The sequence below is a fragment of the Ixodes scapularis genome, unplaced genomic scaffold, assembly GCF_016920785.2.
Source record: "Ixodes scapularis isolate PalLabHiFi unplaced genomic scaffold, ASM1692078v2 PGA_scaffold10__122_contigs__length_95168666, whole genome shotgun sequence".
NCBI classification, from domain to species: domain Eukaryota; kingdom Metazoa; phylum Arthropoda; class Arachnida; order Ixodida; family Ixodidae; genus Ixodes; species Ixodes scapularis.
In genome coordinates, this window is record NW_024609836.1 from 85,807,043 (window position 1) to 85,825,370 (window position 18,328).

At 48.8% G+C, this 18,328-nt stretch overlaps 1 protein-coding gene across 1 annotated transcript in view; it reads left to right on the forward strand.

Annotated features, from left to right (window-relative positions):
- The window catches only part of LOC8025444 (caskin-1), a 99,875-nt gene extending 82,250 nt beyond the window's left edge, over positions 1-17,625 (forward strand). The window contains exons 3-8 of the mRNA XM_040504462.1: positions 2,372-2,662; positions 3,107-4,073; positions 7,077-8,245; positions 9,640-9,802; positions 11,185-11,353; positions 13,619-17,625. Coding sequence (XP_040360396.1) covers positions 2,372-2,662; positions 3,107-4,073; positions 7,077-8,245; positions 9,640-9,802; positions 11,185-11,353; positions 13,619-13,805 — 2,946 coding nt within the window. The 3' untranslated portion in view covers positions 13,806-17,625. The remainder of the gene's footprint in view (positions 1-2,371; positions 2,663-3,106; positions 4,074-7,076; positions 8,246-9,639; positions 9,803-11,184; positions 11,354-13,618) is intronic.
- The last annotated feature ends 703 nt before the right edge of the window (positions 17,626-18,328 follow it).

Here is an 18,328-nt window from a genome sequence, read left to right on the forward strand (position 1 = left end):
AAAGGGCCCTAATGAAACCACCATACCGATGTGGTCGTGTCAAGGGCGTGTAAGTCTGATCTCCGAAAATGGCACATGCACAGGTCGCTTTGTCAGAGTACTCATCAGAACTCTGGCAAACTATGCTTCGATGCATCGTTTCGTCATTTACCTAATCTTTTTTTTTTTTTTTTGCACAGTGGCACTGAGCATGACTGAGTGTATTCGAAATACCATACACATGCATTAAATCGCCGTAAAGTCTCGTACCGCCGCAAAAGTTCACACATATCAGAATTTTTTTTGTTTTTTTCTTAAATAGCATTTATTGCGTGATCTGGGGTATCGGTATGCGACAAGCGTGCTCGCCGCGGGTTCCCTCGTGCTTATCGCACCGTGACACGCGAATTTGCAGCATCCGTACTATGCGGGATATCCCTTCCCACGACATGCAAATTCCAAATTCGTTCCCGCATTTTCTTTTTTATTTTTGCGCTTGATATTGGTTCCTGTGACACCCGAGTTTGTGACCTGTGACACCCGGGTTCTTGCGTCTATATCGCACTGTGAAGCGCGAATCGCTGCGTCCGCGTTCTGCTGCCGTACTCGTGACTGGGGAGTTCATAGCGAATTCCCACATACTTACTGCACACGCGAGTTCGCCGTGTCTGCGATATGTATCAGTAACGAAAAGACAGTGAGTGCGCAGGCGAGCTGGTGATAGTTAATCAGGATGTTTAAAACCCGAGACTGTGGTGAGGGAAAAGTTAGGAAACTTTGAAGTTGAAGAGGTGTCGTTTCACATAGTTGTAGTGAAATCCTGCGCACGAAGCCCATGGCGTCACGGGTCATTCCGGAATGACCATCTCGGTGGTGAAGGCGAAGCCGCTCCACTTCTTTTCCACGCGCCCGAAATGCCAGAGAGATAAAACAAGTGGAAAGGAGGTGCCTGACGACTAAATCGTGTCTCGCGCCGTCAATGTTGCTCTAAAAGATGTATTTTCACGTAAATTTATTTTTTTGACACGCCTGTCCCAACCAGATTGTTAAAAGAACTTTTTTTTTTTTGCAGTGGCCTTTTAATAATATTGTCAGCAGTGCCACGTTTATTATTTTAGTAATTACAGCAAAGAAGTGAATTTTCCGAGCATAGAAAGTGTGGATGACTGAGTCTTTACAGAGATTTAATGCAAAAATAAATGCTGCATTCTGAAGAGTCATACTATTTGAAACCTGCTGCAGGCCTCTGCTCTTGCTGTAGCACCAGTGTGGCAGATTTGCCTCTCTTTGAATGGGAAGCTAGTTAAGTAATCGTTATCCGAATTAATATATGGCTCACTGGTCTGCCTCCACAAGGGGGGGCACACTAAACCAAAAAACATTGTGGATCCAACTGAGTATATTCCTTCCTTCTTGAATTAGGGACCATTTTGCTGTATGTTTCCTCGGTGTTATGGCTTCAATATTGTTCAAGAATCGCTCCACTCTTGAACCATCAGCACCTTTGGATAAAGAAGTAATTATGGGTGGCCTCCTGTTCTACTTCATGCTGAAGGCAGAATCAGTTTGGTGTATGGTTCTTTGGCAGTGGGAACCACTGGGGCCCTCATTCTCTGTGAGAAACCAATTCAGAACATGTGTCACTCCGTTGCTAAATGGAGAGTTTGCTCAATGTATCATTCTCCGGGGAAGGGAACCACTTCTATTGTCTTTAGTCTGACTGATGAACCAGTTCAGAGCTACTTCATTTCCCCTCCCTGATAAACTGAGGGTAAGCACCTCGTATTAATTATCGTTAATTAATAGGGATAATCGCCTAACTGTAAGAAGATAAATCAGTGTGTCCAGCAACACACACTGTGTCTCCCAACTTCATCTGTTGTATCAAGCTGCATTTTATATTTGGGAGCAACTTTCCCTGGTATTTAAGAAGTGAAGTGTGCACAGCTTTCATCGGCACTCAAGACGCACGGGTGCACCAATTTTCTACAAACTTCCAAGATATTCTATCTCAGAGGTTCATTTGGCATTGTGAAGTCACTGTACTTTATTATCCATTGTTTAGCAATATATAAATGTGCATAATAATTTTATAAATCAATCATGCTTTATCACATTTGAAAAAAAAAAAATAAATAAATAAAATGTTATCTGTCTGTGCAGCTGAGTACATTGTGTATAAGGAGGATGTGTATACAAAAATGGTGTCTTGTTTTAGGGGAAATTTTACCTATTGTACTTCAATCATTCACTCCTGCTTTGGCCCCAATGGGATGGCAGTAATACTAAATAATTTAAGTAATCAATTAATAAGTTGCTCGGGCCAGTGTTTGGCAAGAATCGATTTATTCGCTTCCTATTCAGACGGTCCTGCCTTCCACTCTTGTTGCAGCCCAAGCCAAAGCGTCCCAAGTCGCCCGCGCAGCCGGCACCCCAGCCGGCCCCCGCGGCCAGGCACAACGGGGAGCGGGCGCGCAAGCGAGGCCGTGCCCCGGGCATCCTGGGCCTGTGCGACTCGTTCTCGTCCAAGTGCGACCTGCGGGGCAGCAAGGGCACCCCCGCCCCCCCTCCTGGCCCCAACCTGCGCCCCAAGTTGCCCGCCTTCCTGGCGACTATGGCCGCCATGGAGGAGTGGCCCACGGCCAGGGTGCAGCGGGTGGCCAGCCTCAACGCCATGGCCAAGGTGGGTCGGAGGTTTAAGACGGGAGCAGAACGCGGCAGATAGTAAGCGCTCACGTCGAAAGAAAAACAAAGAATGACAGACAAGCGGAGAAGGGAAGATGAAGATAGGTTAGGCAAGTTCATTTTGTCGCGACGAGTTGGAGGCATTTGAGCGCTCGTCAACTTTATTTATTTCTGTGCATTGTGTGACGCCGGTTTTTCTGCTTAAAATAAAGCTGAAAAAACACGAGATAGAGACCTTGCAAGTGATATTTTTCAGCTTTTTTCCGTATGTCAAAGCGTCGCCAGCAATATGGTCCCATCACGACTACCAACATTTGTGTCTATGCCCCCCCGTTCTGAAGTGGCCAAAATGTGTGGGACATGTCCCTCTAGAATATTTTATTAACCTGTAGAAGCTGTCCCCAATTGATACGCTCCTTCTTTTTATGCGTGCCACAACTAGGTGCACATCCTGTACGAAAACGAGAGCCGTCCCGTCATCACGGAGGTGGACGACTCGGCGACCGAAGACTGCAAAGCCCTGGTTTCCGTGGGAGCGCCCCTTTTGCCCTCCGTCCTCCCTCCGCCGACACCTGTAAAGCGACGCGTGCCGCCGCCGGCCAAGTCCTCCAGGCGGGTGGTGGTCAAGCGCAAGCGGGACGTCCTCAACTCGGACGACGTGGAGATCATTGACACCCGGCAGTGCCGCCGCATGGCCAGCCTCAACGCGCAGGCCATCATGGCCGCCAGCTACAGCCGCGAGCGGAACCGCAAGTTCGACAAAGACTCCACCTCTTCCTCCTCGTCGTCGACCTCTTCCGCCTCTTGCGAGGTCAAGGTGGTCCACCACCAGGAGGAGATCGTCGTCTGCTCGGTCCAGACCAAGACCGTCCGGAAGGTCCAGGAGAAGGCCGACGCCCTCGCGGTCTCCAAGAAGGGAGAGGGCACGGTGGTGCAGCCGTGCCGGCGGCCCCGCAAGGGTGAGGGCATCAAGGGTGCGCCCTCGTCGTCCTCGGTGGCGGTGAGCGAGTACAGGGAGGTGGTGCACATCAACACCACCAAGGAGATGGCAGTCAAGGACGAGCTGCGGGAGAAGGAGGGAGTCACGCACCTGTACCACTACCACACCAAAGCCACCTGCCTACAAATGCAGACGACGTACAGCGGGGCCCCCCCCACCAGCCCCGCCCCGCACCCCGCGGTGCTGGGCCCCCAGGGGTACTATGCCGGGCCGGCATATCCTCCGCCGCTCACGGGCCCGGCGGCGCTGATGCCGCCTCCTCCGCCGCCCCCCGTGACCACGGCACCGGCCGCGGGTTATGGCGTCAACCACGGGATGGTGGTCAGCGTGGCCCCGGTGCACTACGGCAGTGCCCTCACGGTTCCGCACTATGGGCACGCCATGCCGTATGCGCCTGCTGCGGAGTACGGTGAGTGGTGTGGGACTTCTGTTTTTATGCCTCTGCTGATGGGGTTGGGACAGGCCCGCAAATAGAGGATGCGTTGTAAGGCAAGGTCAGTGACAGTTCATTTCATTTATTTCACCCTCAAAGGACTGGTTAGGACATTACATAAAGGGGGGGGGGGGGGGGGGGGGGGGCCAATATATCAGTCAGTGCAAGTGTGACACAGTACAGTAATAAAATATACAAAAATAAATATGGCAGAAGTTATATGTGTGCTCAATTTAAATGGAGGATAGCAACTGGTTCCATTTGGCAAGGACGTAAGGAAGGAATGATTCGTTAAGTGCATTCGTTTTACCAGAGATTTGTTTAATTGGACAAGAGGTTTTCGTGTGGGATGACATACTACCGGAGGGTGAGAGGAGGGCGCTTTCTAGTTTTGGGCAATGGTAGTGAAAAAACATTAGTAGTGACGAATTTACCTTCCATTCATGCTTTCTCGTTACCCCCTAACATGCAGTCAGTTCACATTTCACTGCCATGCCTGAAAGCCGTGGGAAAGAAAGTGGTACAACCTAAACCAAGGCTACAGTGACCACAGTGAAGGACACATGACCAAAATGCATCCAAACTCTTGCCAGCGTACATTCAGTCTGTTATCTGTCACTTTCACGTCTCCGCATGCGTAGTGGGTTAGTATTTCTTTTCGTCTGCTGTGCCACATAACGGGTCCAAACAAAATGTAGAGGTTGCAATCCCACAAATACGTTGTGAAGCACGACCTACCGATATTAAAGGAGTTGTGAAACGCTTTTCTAACCTTTTGCTGTTTAGCTTTCCTCCTCAACTCATAAATCGCGCATTCTACCAAACAGTTCAAGAAGACGGAAAGGGGGAGTCCCCTTTTGCTCGGACCCTCGTTCGTGTAGCCGGACACATCCATTCTCTCCCTAGAAGGTTAGCCCGTCGCTCAAAATTCAGACTAAAGTTGCTTTCCCCACCCCTTTCACCCCGAAGCTGACAGTGCTGTCGAAGCTACGTACTCCTTGGGCCAGCCACACTTTTGCCATGTGATCACGCTCTCTCGCGCATACCCATTCGCAGAGAATGAGGTCAGGTGATGAAAGGAAGGTGGCTGATTGGTCCGGCAAGCGCGTAGCTTCCACCACAATGTTAGCTTAAAGGTGAAGGGAGTAAGTGAGGTCTGGGTGTCGTTTGGTGTGCGTTTGGGCCCGGTGACGCGCTGCGGGCTGCGGGGACCGCGGATGTATCACAGTGAAAAGGCAGAGAGCTTACGAAGGGAAGCAGGCATGAAATAGTCCGCCGTGTGTTCAAATTTTCGTAGCGAAACTCAGGCTTTTGACTTTCTGCCTTTTTTCTTTTGGCCCCCTGAACGATGTGCTATTAATAAAATCCGAATATAAATTGATTTATTCCAGCCCAAAATTTGTTTCATGGGCCTTTTAAATGAACATGCGATGTGTTTTCGGTCGGTGCACTCGGTTCCAGTTCCCTTCCTCATTGCCAGATACATGGTATTCTGGTGACACCAAGGAAGGTGACAATTGCCCCATTTGAACCAAGAGATTTATTTGTTCCGTTATCATTACAGGGCCCGGAACACGTCTACAACTGGTGTGCTTACCAGTGTTGCCAGATTGGGCTATATATAGCCAAATTGGGCTACATTTTTTTCTAGTTGGCGTCAAAATTTCGTGGTTGGCTATATGGCTATTTTTGGGCTATTCCTAAGGGTGCGGCGAACTCTTGTCGAACCTCAGGTTCGACGTCGAACTTTGAGGTTCGACTAGTTAATTTTCGAACTTCTAATCAGTTTCGAAAAAATTGTTTCTCTTTTGGCTAGTCGAGAGAAGAAAGGGGAATGAGAATGGCTTCAAACTTCTACAAACTTCGGGGGTTTTCACAATGCGCAGAAAAGCAGTGCTAGCAGAGTTCAAGCGGTCTCCCACCAACGCAGTGGAACAAATCAAACAAACAGATTGCACTATTACCACAGGCCCGGTACCGCGTCTTCTACCCGGACGTAGACTCAACTCTCCAAGCGCAGCTTTGGTGCTCATTGTAAAAATTCTTAGGCATCGGCCATTTAAGAAAGGAAACACAATCAAAAATAGCGCGAACCGGAACGGGGGACGTTCATATTCTACGCAATTAAAAATAGACGGGTGGGTTATTGGTAAGAACCTTAGATATAGGAGGTTCTGGCTTGAAACTCCCAGTTCTGATTGTTCTGCATTCTGGGGGGGGGGAAGGGGGGGGCTTCACATTACAGCTGTCCATGTATGTTTTCTACTTCTGAAAACCTACGAAGGATGGGTCATTGTTTCACACATTTTCAATCTCCTGAAGCTTTTTTTTTTTTTCTCTTTTTTTTTTTATCAGGGGACTTAATGTACACAGAAAGTGGCACATCTGAGGGTTGACAAAGGTAATGTAACATGTTGTTTTTTACGACTATGAAAAATTGGCAATAAAAGGCTTAAAATAGTTGATTTTAGTCTTGGCTATTTTGGGCTATATTTATTTTATGGCTTTGGCTATATTTGGGCTATACCTCCCAGCCGTTTGGCGGTTTTTTGGTGGGACCATCTGGCAACACTGGTGCTTACCGCGTCCAAAAACCTGGTTTCTCGATTTCCGCGTGATGACCTCGTAGAAGTGTTACGCCGTCGTCACCTGCGATCTTGGTGGTATCACGGCAGTGGGGGTGGATGTGGCAGACGCCTGTTGTGCCGCAACGACAGCGACACTCATTTTGTTCGGTCATGCTTTTTGCCGGGACTTCTATGACCAATCACGAAGATCGCGACATCCAACAGTATGACACTCTGGCTTTTCTGATGTCATTCGTTGCATTTTGGAACCATTTTCGATGCATGGGCGGAATAGGACACTAAACACGACGTAGCTAGAGCTCTTTGAGTCTTCTCACAGAGTTGCCAGGTGAGATGACGGTTGACCAAGTGTCTGGAACGTTAACAAGAACACGACGCTTTCCATCCACAGTGCCCGGCTACTACCAGCCCGCGGGCCCGCTGATCCAGTCCAGCCACGGCCAGTGCCTGATCCACAAGCCGGTGCCGTACCACCCCCAGCACCGGCCGGGCCCCGTGAGCCCCTCCCCCGCGGCCTACCCCCCTTGCCCCTCCCCCCTGTGCCCCCAGGCCTCCTCCCGCTGCTACTCCGAGCACCTCCCATGCAGCCCTCCCCCGCAGCAGGGCGCCGGTGCCGCGGCCCCCCCGGCGTACCCCCCGTACCAGCCGGGGCCCTTCCACCCCCAGCCGTCCCCGTTCCAGCAGCCGCAACCGCAGCCTCCCGGCGGTGGCGGTGCGGCGGCAACGCAGCAGCCACCCTCGCCGGCGGATTCTGGCAGCTCGTTCCAGATGGCGGCGGCGTCCGCAGCCGTCCCCAAGTCGGAGCCGGTGACCCCGCCGGAGACGAAGTCGCCCCCACAGGGGAACGAGTTTGCGGACGCGTCGAAGGGCACCGAGACGGGCAAGGACGCCACGGTGGACGGCACGACGGCAGCGTTTCAGCCGGAGGCAGCATTGTCCGTCGTGGAGCCACTGGCTAAGAAGGCGCCACGCGCAGTAGAAAAGCCGGCGAAGCCGCCCGCGGCCCAGCGGAAGGTGGGGCGAATGCTCTCGTCGGACAACCGGACGGCGGAGCGCAAGGCAGTAAAGAAAAATGGTCAGACCAGGCCGCCGGGCGAGGCGGAGAAGGCGCCTCCGCAGCCGAAGAACGGCGTCAAGAAGGCGCTGCCCAACCTTTTGTCGACCGTCTGTCTCGCGGAGAAGAGGGTTGCGAAGACAACGGAGCAGCAGTCGCCGGCCTCCGCTGTTGAGGCGCCGTCTCCTGTGTGTGGAGCTTCCGCGGTGCAGCAGGGACAGAGGAAGGGTGTGGTGGTGGTGGTGTCGAACGATGTACGGGACGACGTGGACGCGGCCGTGCCACCGGCTCCTTCCAAGCCGCGGAAGGAGAATGGCACGGCGCAGTTGGTTTCGACGAAAAAGACGCCAGTGCCGACAAAGAGTTCCTCGGTGGTGGTGCAGACTAAGGCCCCCGTGGTGTTACCTCCCGCGAGACTACTACTGGCCAAGAGGCCTCCGCGGCGGAAGTTCGCCCACGGCTGGTCTTGGGACGGGGAGCCCTTCCAGAAGGTGGTCGTCATGAACGTGAGTGCCCCGCCTACACATCGTGGCTCCCAGGTCCTTGCCGGGTCTGGACATCACGAGTTTTGTGTCCGAAAGGCGCGGTACTTTTAACGCAGTGTGTTTAAGGGTTGCATTTTATGCGAGAGCGTTACACTCCAGTGAAACGAAAAAGCATTACGCAAGGGCCAAGGCAACATAAAGCATACTTAGCCCATAGTAGACTGCGTATAAGCATTCGGAGCACAGAAAAGCGTACTTGGTCGCAATTAATAACGCAGCATTATATTTAGTAAGTTTTACCAAGGAGCGTAGCAGGTAACAAGCCCTGGACCGTACGATCTGCATTTCAATGCCTTTGCTCGGTGCCACTAGGAGAAGGTGACAGGGAATGCAAGCAGCTGGACTAATCATGACTTAAGGGAGCCTGTGGCAGTAGGCACGCAGCTGGATTCTGAATGATGAAGCTGAGCTCCCCACCTAATGTCACGACATCGTGGGTCTTGAATAAACTTTGACTTTAACATAAGGCTGAATGCAACATATTCAGAACCACCATAGCATTCTGTAACCAAGCACAACAAATTCTAATGCATGCATCTGCGTGCGCGACACATTCTCTGCTCCACGGGTTTGTCAGACTGGTCGAGACAAATTTATTTATTCCGTTCACCCGTGGACGAGGACGTTTTCTGTTCCCTGCCCTTTTACCTCTTGGGGGGGGGGGAGGGGGGGGGGGGTATTGTAGAGGATGAACCTTGGTGTTTGCGAACAGTGCCATGTTTCAAATTATCAAATCTTGTACCTTTTACGGCTTTTATTTCCTACTTCCCCTCCTTTTTAAACCTTCCTTTTAATCTCCCCTTCCCTCTTTCCCAGAACAAAGTAGCCAACTGAAACTCAGGTTAACTAAAAAGACAGTACAGTACATTCCGCGGCCCTCGTAAGACCACAGCGTGAAAGCCCGCTTACCGAAGCTGTCCGATTTTAGTTTTGACAAGAGCATTGATACCTTTCTTGGCATTGCTCAAACATCTGTAATGTTCTAAAAGTATGGCACGTCAAAGAACTGTTTGTTGCACCGAAGTTTATACTTTGTCGCACCGTAAGGTGTACTACAGCCTCGGGACTGCCGGGTCCAATCTCGAGCCAGTGAGAGACCGTGTGATATGTTGCTGCGACGTATGTATCACTTGAGAAAGATGCTACCATGTCGTTTCTCACAGGCTTGGCTTGGACTGTAATTCTTTGTAGGTTAAAGAAGTATGGACAGCAGAAATCTCTGAAGTAGAGTGCTACTGGTTTGACGACTGCAAGCCGCTACAATGCTTGTCCCGACCGAAATGGGCAGGGGTGGGGATTGAACCCGGCAGCCTGCCTGGCCCTTGCTGCTGGATGACGTGCGTGTGTGCTTGCAGAACGAGGACGTACCCCAGTACCGGGTGTGCTTCCCGGCGATGCGCCACGTGGAAGGGGACGTGATCCGGGTGCGTGACTGCGTGCTGCTGCGGTCGGGGCCCCGCAAGATCGACCTACCTTTTGTGGCCAAGGTGGCCGCCCTGTGGGAGAACGCCGACGACGGTATGCCCTCGCCTCGCGGACGTTCGGAAAGTTGTTACAGGAACTCCTAGGCTCGAGCGTTTCGAGGGGCGGCGGTTGTCGCTTAAGAACATTGTTCTCTAAGCGTTAGTGTATTGCCTCGAAATAATTTTAGTGGAGAGTGTTAGAATATGGCATGTGTCAAGACACCACCCAGTTAATTTTTAGTAGCAGGTTTGCATATTTGCTAAGAGAATCGAGCAATGTCGAACCTTCCCCGGTATTTTATGGTATGGGTTAATATATTCTTTTAAAGGGGTCATGAAAAGACAATACATTTCCCCAGCTTTACTTTTCCTGGTATTGTTGGAGTGATCATGCAACATGGGCAGTTGCTATGAGAACTAGATTACATCACGCTAAGTTAGCATGCACGAAGTGCACTTGTAACCTTTTACTTTGCCTTCAAGTAGAATTATATAAAGAACACAGTTGCGTCGTAACTCCATACACCTCTTTGTATCAAGGTGGCAAATAATACAATCTGTCAAGATTAAGATCCTCTTCATGTCGAACAGCGTTGCTTTGGATTTATTTTCAAACATTTATGTTAAGCATGTTAATCCGTCTAAACACAACGAAGCGAACAGCCTCTAGTTTTTTTGTTTTTTTTTTAGGAAGTTTTTAAGTGACTTGTTTTATGTAAAGTTTATGATTTGTGTTCGTTCGAAATTGGGCATCAGTTTAAACCGCCGAAGTTGATTGTGCCGCCACCTCTCAGTTACATTGCACACTGGTCGCGCCACGCTAGGTTTTGCAGGCCATATAGAGTGGATGTGGGCCTGCGTGTTTTCAAGTTTTCAGTGCCTCTTTCTATACCGTAGAATATTGCGCGTCTGCCCATACCACATTAAGTGCCCATTCCCAAATTTGTAAGATCTGACAAAATACGCGCAGTACATTTATATGTGAAATTGATGACCGGACAAGCGCCCATCCCCCATTTTCTCGCGATTATTTCTAAATTTTGAGTGGGCACTTACCCGGTATTTTACGGTATATAGCTTTTGCTAGCTCATCCGCAAACCTTACACATGGAAGCTAAAACTGTTACGCCTGTCTCCTGATGCGATCAATAGACCGATCTCTCCAAGCGTTCCACGCATGCATGACGCCGCCATAACTGTAGTTCGCAGGAGGCAGACGGCAGTTCACGAGTTCAGCTCGTGCTGCCTCGTGCTCTGCTCGCGCAGACCTCCAGCGGGGTTGTTGCGCGTGCAGAAAGACTACAGCTCCCACGATGCATGGCGCCAGCGGTGGCGTACTCAAACTAGCTGGTGAGATCGGTCTAGTATTGCTTTTAGTTTCACGTGCAAGTGAGGCCTCGACTGTAACAAGCATCCTTTCCTTCTTGTGCCCTCCAGGAGAGATGATGATGAGCCTGCTGTGGTACTACAGGCCGGAGCACACGGACCAGGGTCGCAAGTCACACCACATGGAGGACGAGATATTTGCCTCCAAGCACAGGGACGCCAACAGCGTGGCATGCATCGAGGACAAGTGCTACGTGCTCACCTTTGCCGAGTACTGCAGGTAGTCATCCGTGCACTTTCTGCAAGATCCTGAAGAGTCAGAGATCTGAGTTTTGCATTAACTTAAATACAGACAAAACGTTATACAAGGCCCTCTAAAAAAGCATTTCTGATTGCTGCTTTTTTTTTTTTTTTTACACATACTGGCGTCTTAGATGAGCATTTGTTGCGCTATGATAAAGTCTGCAGTTTAACGTAGTAGCAACACAAACATGACACTTCCTGCACATTTTTTCAAGGGGTCACTAGATCATGACCGGTGTCTCTATTCATACCGACCATGTGGCGCTATGAATCGGTGTTCTATCTCTCCGCACAAGATGTCAAAATAAAAATAAATGTCAACATTTTGTTTTTACGAATTATTTTTTTTTGCGCTTGGAAGGGGGTGCAAAGCTGGGAAGTCGACGTCAACGAAACTTAGTCACAACTGACGTCTCTCGCGTCAAATTAACTTCAAAGTTATTTTGAACACAGAAATAAGAAAACAAACGAACCTGCAAGCTCTCACGCATGACGTCGCACCCCTCGACCGCGGCACACCAATGATGCAGCAACCATGATATCGCGTCCCCACGGAGGCACCGTCGGCTCCTTTCATTCTTGTGTGCTTCTTTCCGAAAAAACTCTGTATTTTGCGTTTGAAATGTCCCAGTGGCGCGCCCAGGTTTTCACCGTCTACTTACTTTGCGTGCAATTTCGCATGTGCTACTCTGAGATTACGGGGAGGGGCTGCAAAATTCTACGGTACTCCGAGCTACGGGCATTCACTTCTTGCGCACCCGCCGTTGTAATGCGGCACGAGTGTTTGGGTGTATCTCCAGCTGCCACAAACGGCACATATAAGACGAGTGGACAAGGCACGGCCTCTTTTATGTCGATGTTCCTTGTGCCACCCGCACATAGTTCTACGGAAATTTATGCAGCATAGTACACCTACACACCAACCAATTTTTGTTAGACATAATGCCCTATGGCCACGGTGTCAAATATGGGTGTACGCAAAACAGGCGCTTGTCCTGTGTACAGCCTTCTACTTCGTCTTTTGTGTGCTGTGTTCATTTTACTAAGCATGAAACAACTAGCCCGCCACTTTAATGTAAGATATATACATAGGTGCAGACATTGTGCGCACCCCAGCTGCCAGAAAAAGTCCTCTTTTTGCCTTGGTTGCAACCAATGCCATCAGATGAAACTTCCATGATCGGCCGGTACTTGCCTGTCGCGGGCCCGGCCTCTCGTGCTTCCCTATGGGCGGCATGCTTGTTTTTAAAGTCATTTTCCGATTGTGCTCAGAAAATGACTTGTAGAACTCGATACTTGTGCTACGTGTGTTGCTTAAACATAGCGTCATCACTGACCCAAGTTTTGTGCCTCAGCACCAGCAGAAACAGTTTTATGAATCTGTTAAAGCGGAAAGATCTCTGGTGCGGTCGGTTCACGCCAGCATCCGTCAAGGTCAAAGCAGACGCGAAGAGTGAAATGCGCATGTACAGAGGTACTATGGCAAGGAGACACTTTTTAATGCAGAATCTGTTATATGGCTGGCACCCAACCATATCCGGTTAGGTTACGGCAACGGAAGTCGACAGGCCGACTACAAACCGAACCTCTTTGAGTGCCTCCGTGTCACTTCTGGAGGGGTGGTAAGACATCACGTGTTCGGTCATGTGGCGGCACTCTGCTCCTTAAAAAGAGCGCACTCTGGGCTTCCCCCAAAAAAGGAATGCAAAAAAAAAAAAAGAAATGCAGAAAAAAAAGCAGATTCTTTAACTGCGATTGTTTGGGGTAGTTCCAAGTGTTTGGTTCTCTTTTGCCACAAGCTGGTGCCAGGGCTCTGCTCGGCACTGCCGCATTCTAATAGTTCTGTTTTCTGCATGCTCTCTCTACTACATCTCACACTCCAAGATGGCACCCACACGTAAGACATCCACGGAGCACTCCCACGCTTGCCTTAAATGACGCAGAACCGCTTCACACCGTCTAGTCTCCAAATGTGTACACTGTTTCCCCACACTAACACATCACCTTCTGTGTTACCGCTGCCTTTGCTAGGCTTGTGTGGAAAAGGGACGTCTTTTTTGTTTGTTCCTTTTTTTTTCTCCCTTGCGCCGTCTGGTCAGCAGAAACGCTGTCGGAATAGGCTGCTGGGACGTGTACCAAGAGGACTTTATGTGGTTGATCGCGTCGTAGTGTTTGCCATGCTGTGCACCCTGCCCATGGCGTAGCAGCAGCGCTCCCTTCCTCATTGCTCCGTTCTCCGCAGGTACCGTGCACGCACCAAGATGCTGGAAGAAGGTCTGAGGCCGCCCATGGCCGTGGTGCCAGACCAGGAGGACGGCTACTGCCGCAAGGATAGGCTGCCCCCCGGCCGTATGGACCCCCAGATGGTGTTCTTCTGCCGACGCGTGTACGACTTTCGACAGAAGCGCATCCTCAAGAACCCTTCCTGAGCTTCCCCCCTCCGTCCCCCCTCTGTGCATCCCCCTCCACGTTTTTGTTGGCGAGGAAGTGACGCCCTTCTCGCCCACCTTCGTTGGATAAAAGAGAGAGACAGTGTTGCCGCGACTGCAAGAACCTGCGACCCCGCCACGGCCGCTGAGAGAAGAACGCCGGAGGTGAAACGAGGCTCGAAAAATGTTGTTTCACCGTAGCTTGTCGCATCCCCCTTGCAACTGTCCATTTCATTTCTTTTTTTCTGTTGCTAAGCCTGTCTGGATTCCCTTTCTCGACTTACGAGCGTGCTCGGCCTTGTGGCTTCCATAGACTTTGTGACTGGACGATTGCGTCGTGTTTGGCCTGTCTTTCGTATAATGTTTTTTTTTTTTATTCTTTTCTTTTAAAATGTGTATGACGAGTGTGTGTGTTGCTGCCTCGAAGAAGAAAAAAAAATACTTGCGGGTTGTCTTCTTTTTTTTTTTATGGATGTCATATTTTTTGTTTTGGCGAAAATGAGAGTTTTTAATTAGGTGATTTGAGTGATTCATCAGCTATGGTCTGCTTTAGTTTGAAGGACTGTTTGTTTCTGTCTTTATTTGTCGCAACCTTATTCCTGCTCAGGGCGAGAATCGTTTTATTTGTATCCAGGCAGTGGCAGTTCTTTCTGTTCTTTGCTGTTTTTATTGTCATTGAAGAAGTGAAGTGTCTCCAGGAATTACCGCGATTGCCATGCAATCTCCAGCAGCATTTATTTGCTCTCGCGTGGCTCGCCCATAAACATGCTCTGACTTTGAGCAACGTCTGACGATGGATGCACGGTCGTCTGCTGCCCGTTTAATTGCCGTCTGTTGGCAGAAAACGCTTGTGTAGTACCTTCGAGTGGCACCTTCTAAAAGAAACTCGATCGCAATCTGTGAAATCCTTAGCAGATTGTCGTCTGCTAAGGAAAACTCTGCCTCTATACCTGCACGACCATCGTCTGCTAAGAGACTTCTCAGACCTCAGCCTCAGAAAAACTGGTACAACTTCCATGCCACGTGGCTGAGACACCACCTGCATCTCGGTCCAGATAATTTTGCTCCTTGCATTTGTATTAGTTGCTCTAGGCCATGCTACGAGCGTTGGAAGACCAAAAACAAGAGGAAGCCAAGGATCTGCCCATCCGCCGCCATAGCTGCCTAGGTTTTATCATTGACCATCAGGAAAATGGTTCATCGCTCATCACCTTTGCTTGGGAGAGGAGGGGTCATGTGCCTCTACCATCGTCTGACATGTGTGTCTCGTGGTTGGTTGACATTGAGCGTTTACTTTGATCGCGTCTCTCAGTGCCGCCGCGGTGGATGCGATGAGAGCGTGGGCGATGCCCCACTCTTGCGACCTTTTCCCTCTCTTTGACCTGCTGGAAAAGCGGAAAAACTGAACGACGAAATGGAGAGGAAGGTAATGGAGGACAGTGTGTACAAGTGAGGACCAATGTGTGTGTTTTTTTTTATTAGCTGCTGTGACGACGAAGCTGTCGACTCTTTTCCTTCCTGCTTGCCTTGCGCTGGTTTGGGCAGACACCCGCGGTTTCATGCTGAAGATATGTCAGGACCAGCGTTCCATCTAGGTTTGTTCAGCTAATTCTGTATTTTGTTTTTTAAATGTGCTAATTAACGAAAACTTTTTTATTTGTTTCTGCAATTTATTTTAAGCCGGAAGTTACCTTGCTCTTCCTTGATTCATGCTAGCCGAGTCCCCACTAAGCAAATGTTTGTCCAGGTCTACTCGCAGACACGATAAAAATACCTCGTCGATAATCTTTGTAGGGTGCTTTTCGTCTCGTCAACGAGCAACAAACGAGTTTGCCGGCAACGAAACATTTTTGCCATGTTTGTGGGGAGTGTTGGCCGAATGTTGGCCTCATTGGATTTGGCTGCTCCTCCCAATAGGAGAGTGAACACGTGGTCCTTGAGGCATGTTTTTGTTCCCTTTCCCCCTTTAGGCGAGCCTTACCACTTTTTTGTTGCTTGCAATTTTTCGTGTACATATTTTGAAAGGGGGGGAAAGTGCTTCATCTGTCGCTATGGACGTGCGACCTGCCACCTGATTTGCCGATTCATAGCTTGCCTTCCTTCTCGTGCAATTGTCAGTTTGTTTGTTGATTAATTGCCCTCCTTCCCTTGTTTCCCTACACACCATTACATACCTATAAATAAATATATATAGATTGATATATATATATATATACATATATATATATTTTACCCCGTTAGTCAGCTGCGTTAACTTAGGTAGTCGTTAGTCATATTTTCGTCCAGTGTTGTTCATGTTTTTTTTTTTCTTTTTCATCCCTATTTTTGCACAGCGAGCACTAATATATATTTTATTACGAACACACCTCCATTACATTTTTTTTTCCTTGCACATACCTTTTTTAATTGCTGTTTCTGTTGGTTTTTTTTTTTAGCGAAACATACCAACCGAAGGGTGGGTGATGCATTGAGATTTGTTTTTGCTATTTATTTGCGCAAACACCCGATTTGGCCTCCAGGTATGAATAGGAACGACAGCGACCAATGCATGTAGTCGTGTATGTATGTGTGTATGTGTATGTTGCTAATTATATCTTCGATATCTTGCGCATGTTTCTGCTAGGTGGCTGCATCAACCTGTTTTCGTTTCGTCGCTTTAGTCCCGGATCTGGTGTACCCTGGGGGGAGGAGGAATAGCGACGAAGGGGGAAGCAAATTTCACTACTTTGGCGGCACTTGGGCACGGAATAACAAACTTATCGCACATTTTTATTTAGACTGTGCCGCATCATTCGAAGTACCAAACTCGGCACGGAGTGAAATAGTACCTTAAAGAGCCTGAAAGCAAACCTTCCCCCATTGGCCATGCCAGGCAGTAGGGACTAGGTCTACCCTGGCAACGCGGCCTGAGGCAGCTGTGAGGAAACATCCCATTTTTTCTCGGTCGAGTGTCCAGTCACGGTACACGTACCTTCTGTGGCAGACATAAATTTGGATCTTGTCCAGTGGAATTGAGGAAGCAAACTAACCCCTCTTAATGGGGAATTGGGGTCACGTGGATCTTGTGGATATGTATAAAACTTGTTGAAGGGCCTTAATTACACCGACACAGCAGTGCCGCTTTTTTCTTTTTGCATGTATAAAAAAAAGCTTTTTTTTTTTACATAAATTTAGTGTCCAGGGGCTGTGTTTCTTCCAAGTGACAGATTTCGGGGCATGATGCGTTTTCACCGCATCGCCGAAATTGAGATGTTTGCTTCCTTTTTGTGGAACTTGCCATCGCTGCACTCTGGGTCAGTTCCAAAACACTTTTTTCCATTTCTTTCGTCTGTCAGTTTCTTTTTTTTGGTCAGGCAGTTGAAGTTGATTATTTAAAAGTACCGAGTCCTTTGGATGCCTTTTTGATTCGCCCTCATGCCCCCACTGCAGGTCTCTGGAGAGTGCCCAATCTGTGATAGGTAGCAGTGCATAAATGACACGGTGGAAGCTTTGGGAGGCCTCGATGCTTCCGCGTCTCCTTCGGTCGGTTGCAACGGGACAAAGTTAGTCGGGAAGAGGTGTGTACGGCACGATCACTATCTATACTGTCTCCTTGTTTTCTCGGAACTCTGTATTCATCCATGTGCCTCAGCAATCGACTCCTTTTGAGATACGGCTGGTGGGTGGGCGGGCTCGTTGTTCCCTTCTGTTTGTGCGTTTGCTGCGATACCCAACTTTGGTTTTTTGTGGATTTCTTTTCTAGTGTGTGTCTCCGTTTTTCCTCTAGAAAGAAAGAAAGTGCATTTGATAAAGAGAATAATAAAGTGAATTGAAAAGTGTCTATTTTTGCGTGCTTTTTTTACCGTTTTGGTTGACTTCGAGTTCCATAGGTCAGTGGTTCTCAACCATTGATGTTTCGCGGATCCCTTCTGGATCGATGGAGTTGAGGAGGACCCTGTTCGTGATGAGGGGAAGGAATTTCGATAAATGGATATAACTAAGGGCTAGATGAAGTAGGGTGATTTCAGATAAGATCGACCAAAGGGTGGCTGATTGACATTTTTAAATCGACTGATGTTTTTATATGCCCTTGTCTGGTGTCTGGTGTAAACAAATCCACCCTTAATTTTGACAAAAAAAAAATTTAGGGACCGGAAACAGGATTTGGGGGCGTGTTTATTTATTTATACAAATTGCCAAACATGTCTGCTCGAACAACAAACGGCAAAATTTGGAGGCCTGTATCATGAAATCATTATTTATTTATTTATTTATTTACATACCCTCAAGGCCCAGGGGGCGTTACAGAGGGGAGTGAGTGAAAAAACAACAACAAACAGTAATAGAAGACATGGAATAGGTCACGGGTCACTTTCGCAAAACTAATTAGTAACAGCACTTTTAAACACATCTAACGAGGGTAATAATATTAATGACGCCGGAAGGTGGTTCCACTCTGGTGATGTCCTAGGAATGAAAGATTCGTGATAGGCTGAGGTTCGAGAATGAGGAATGCCGACTTTGTACTGATGATCAATGCGTGG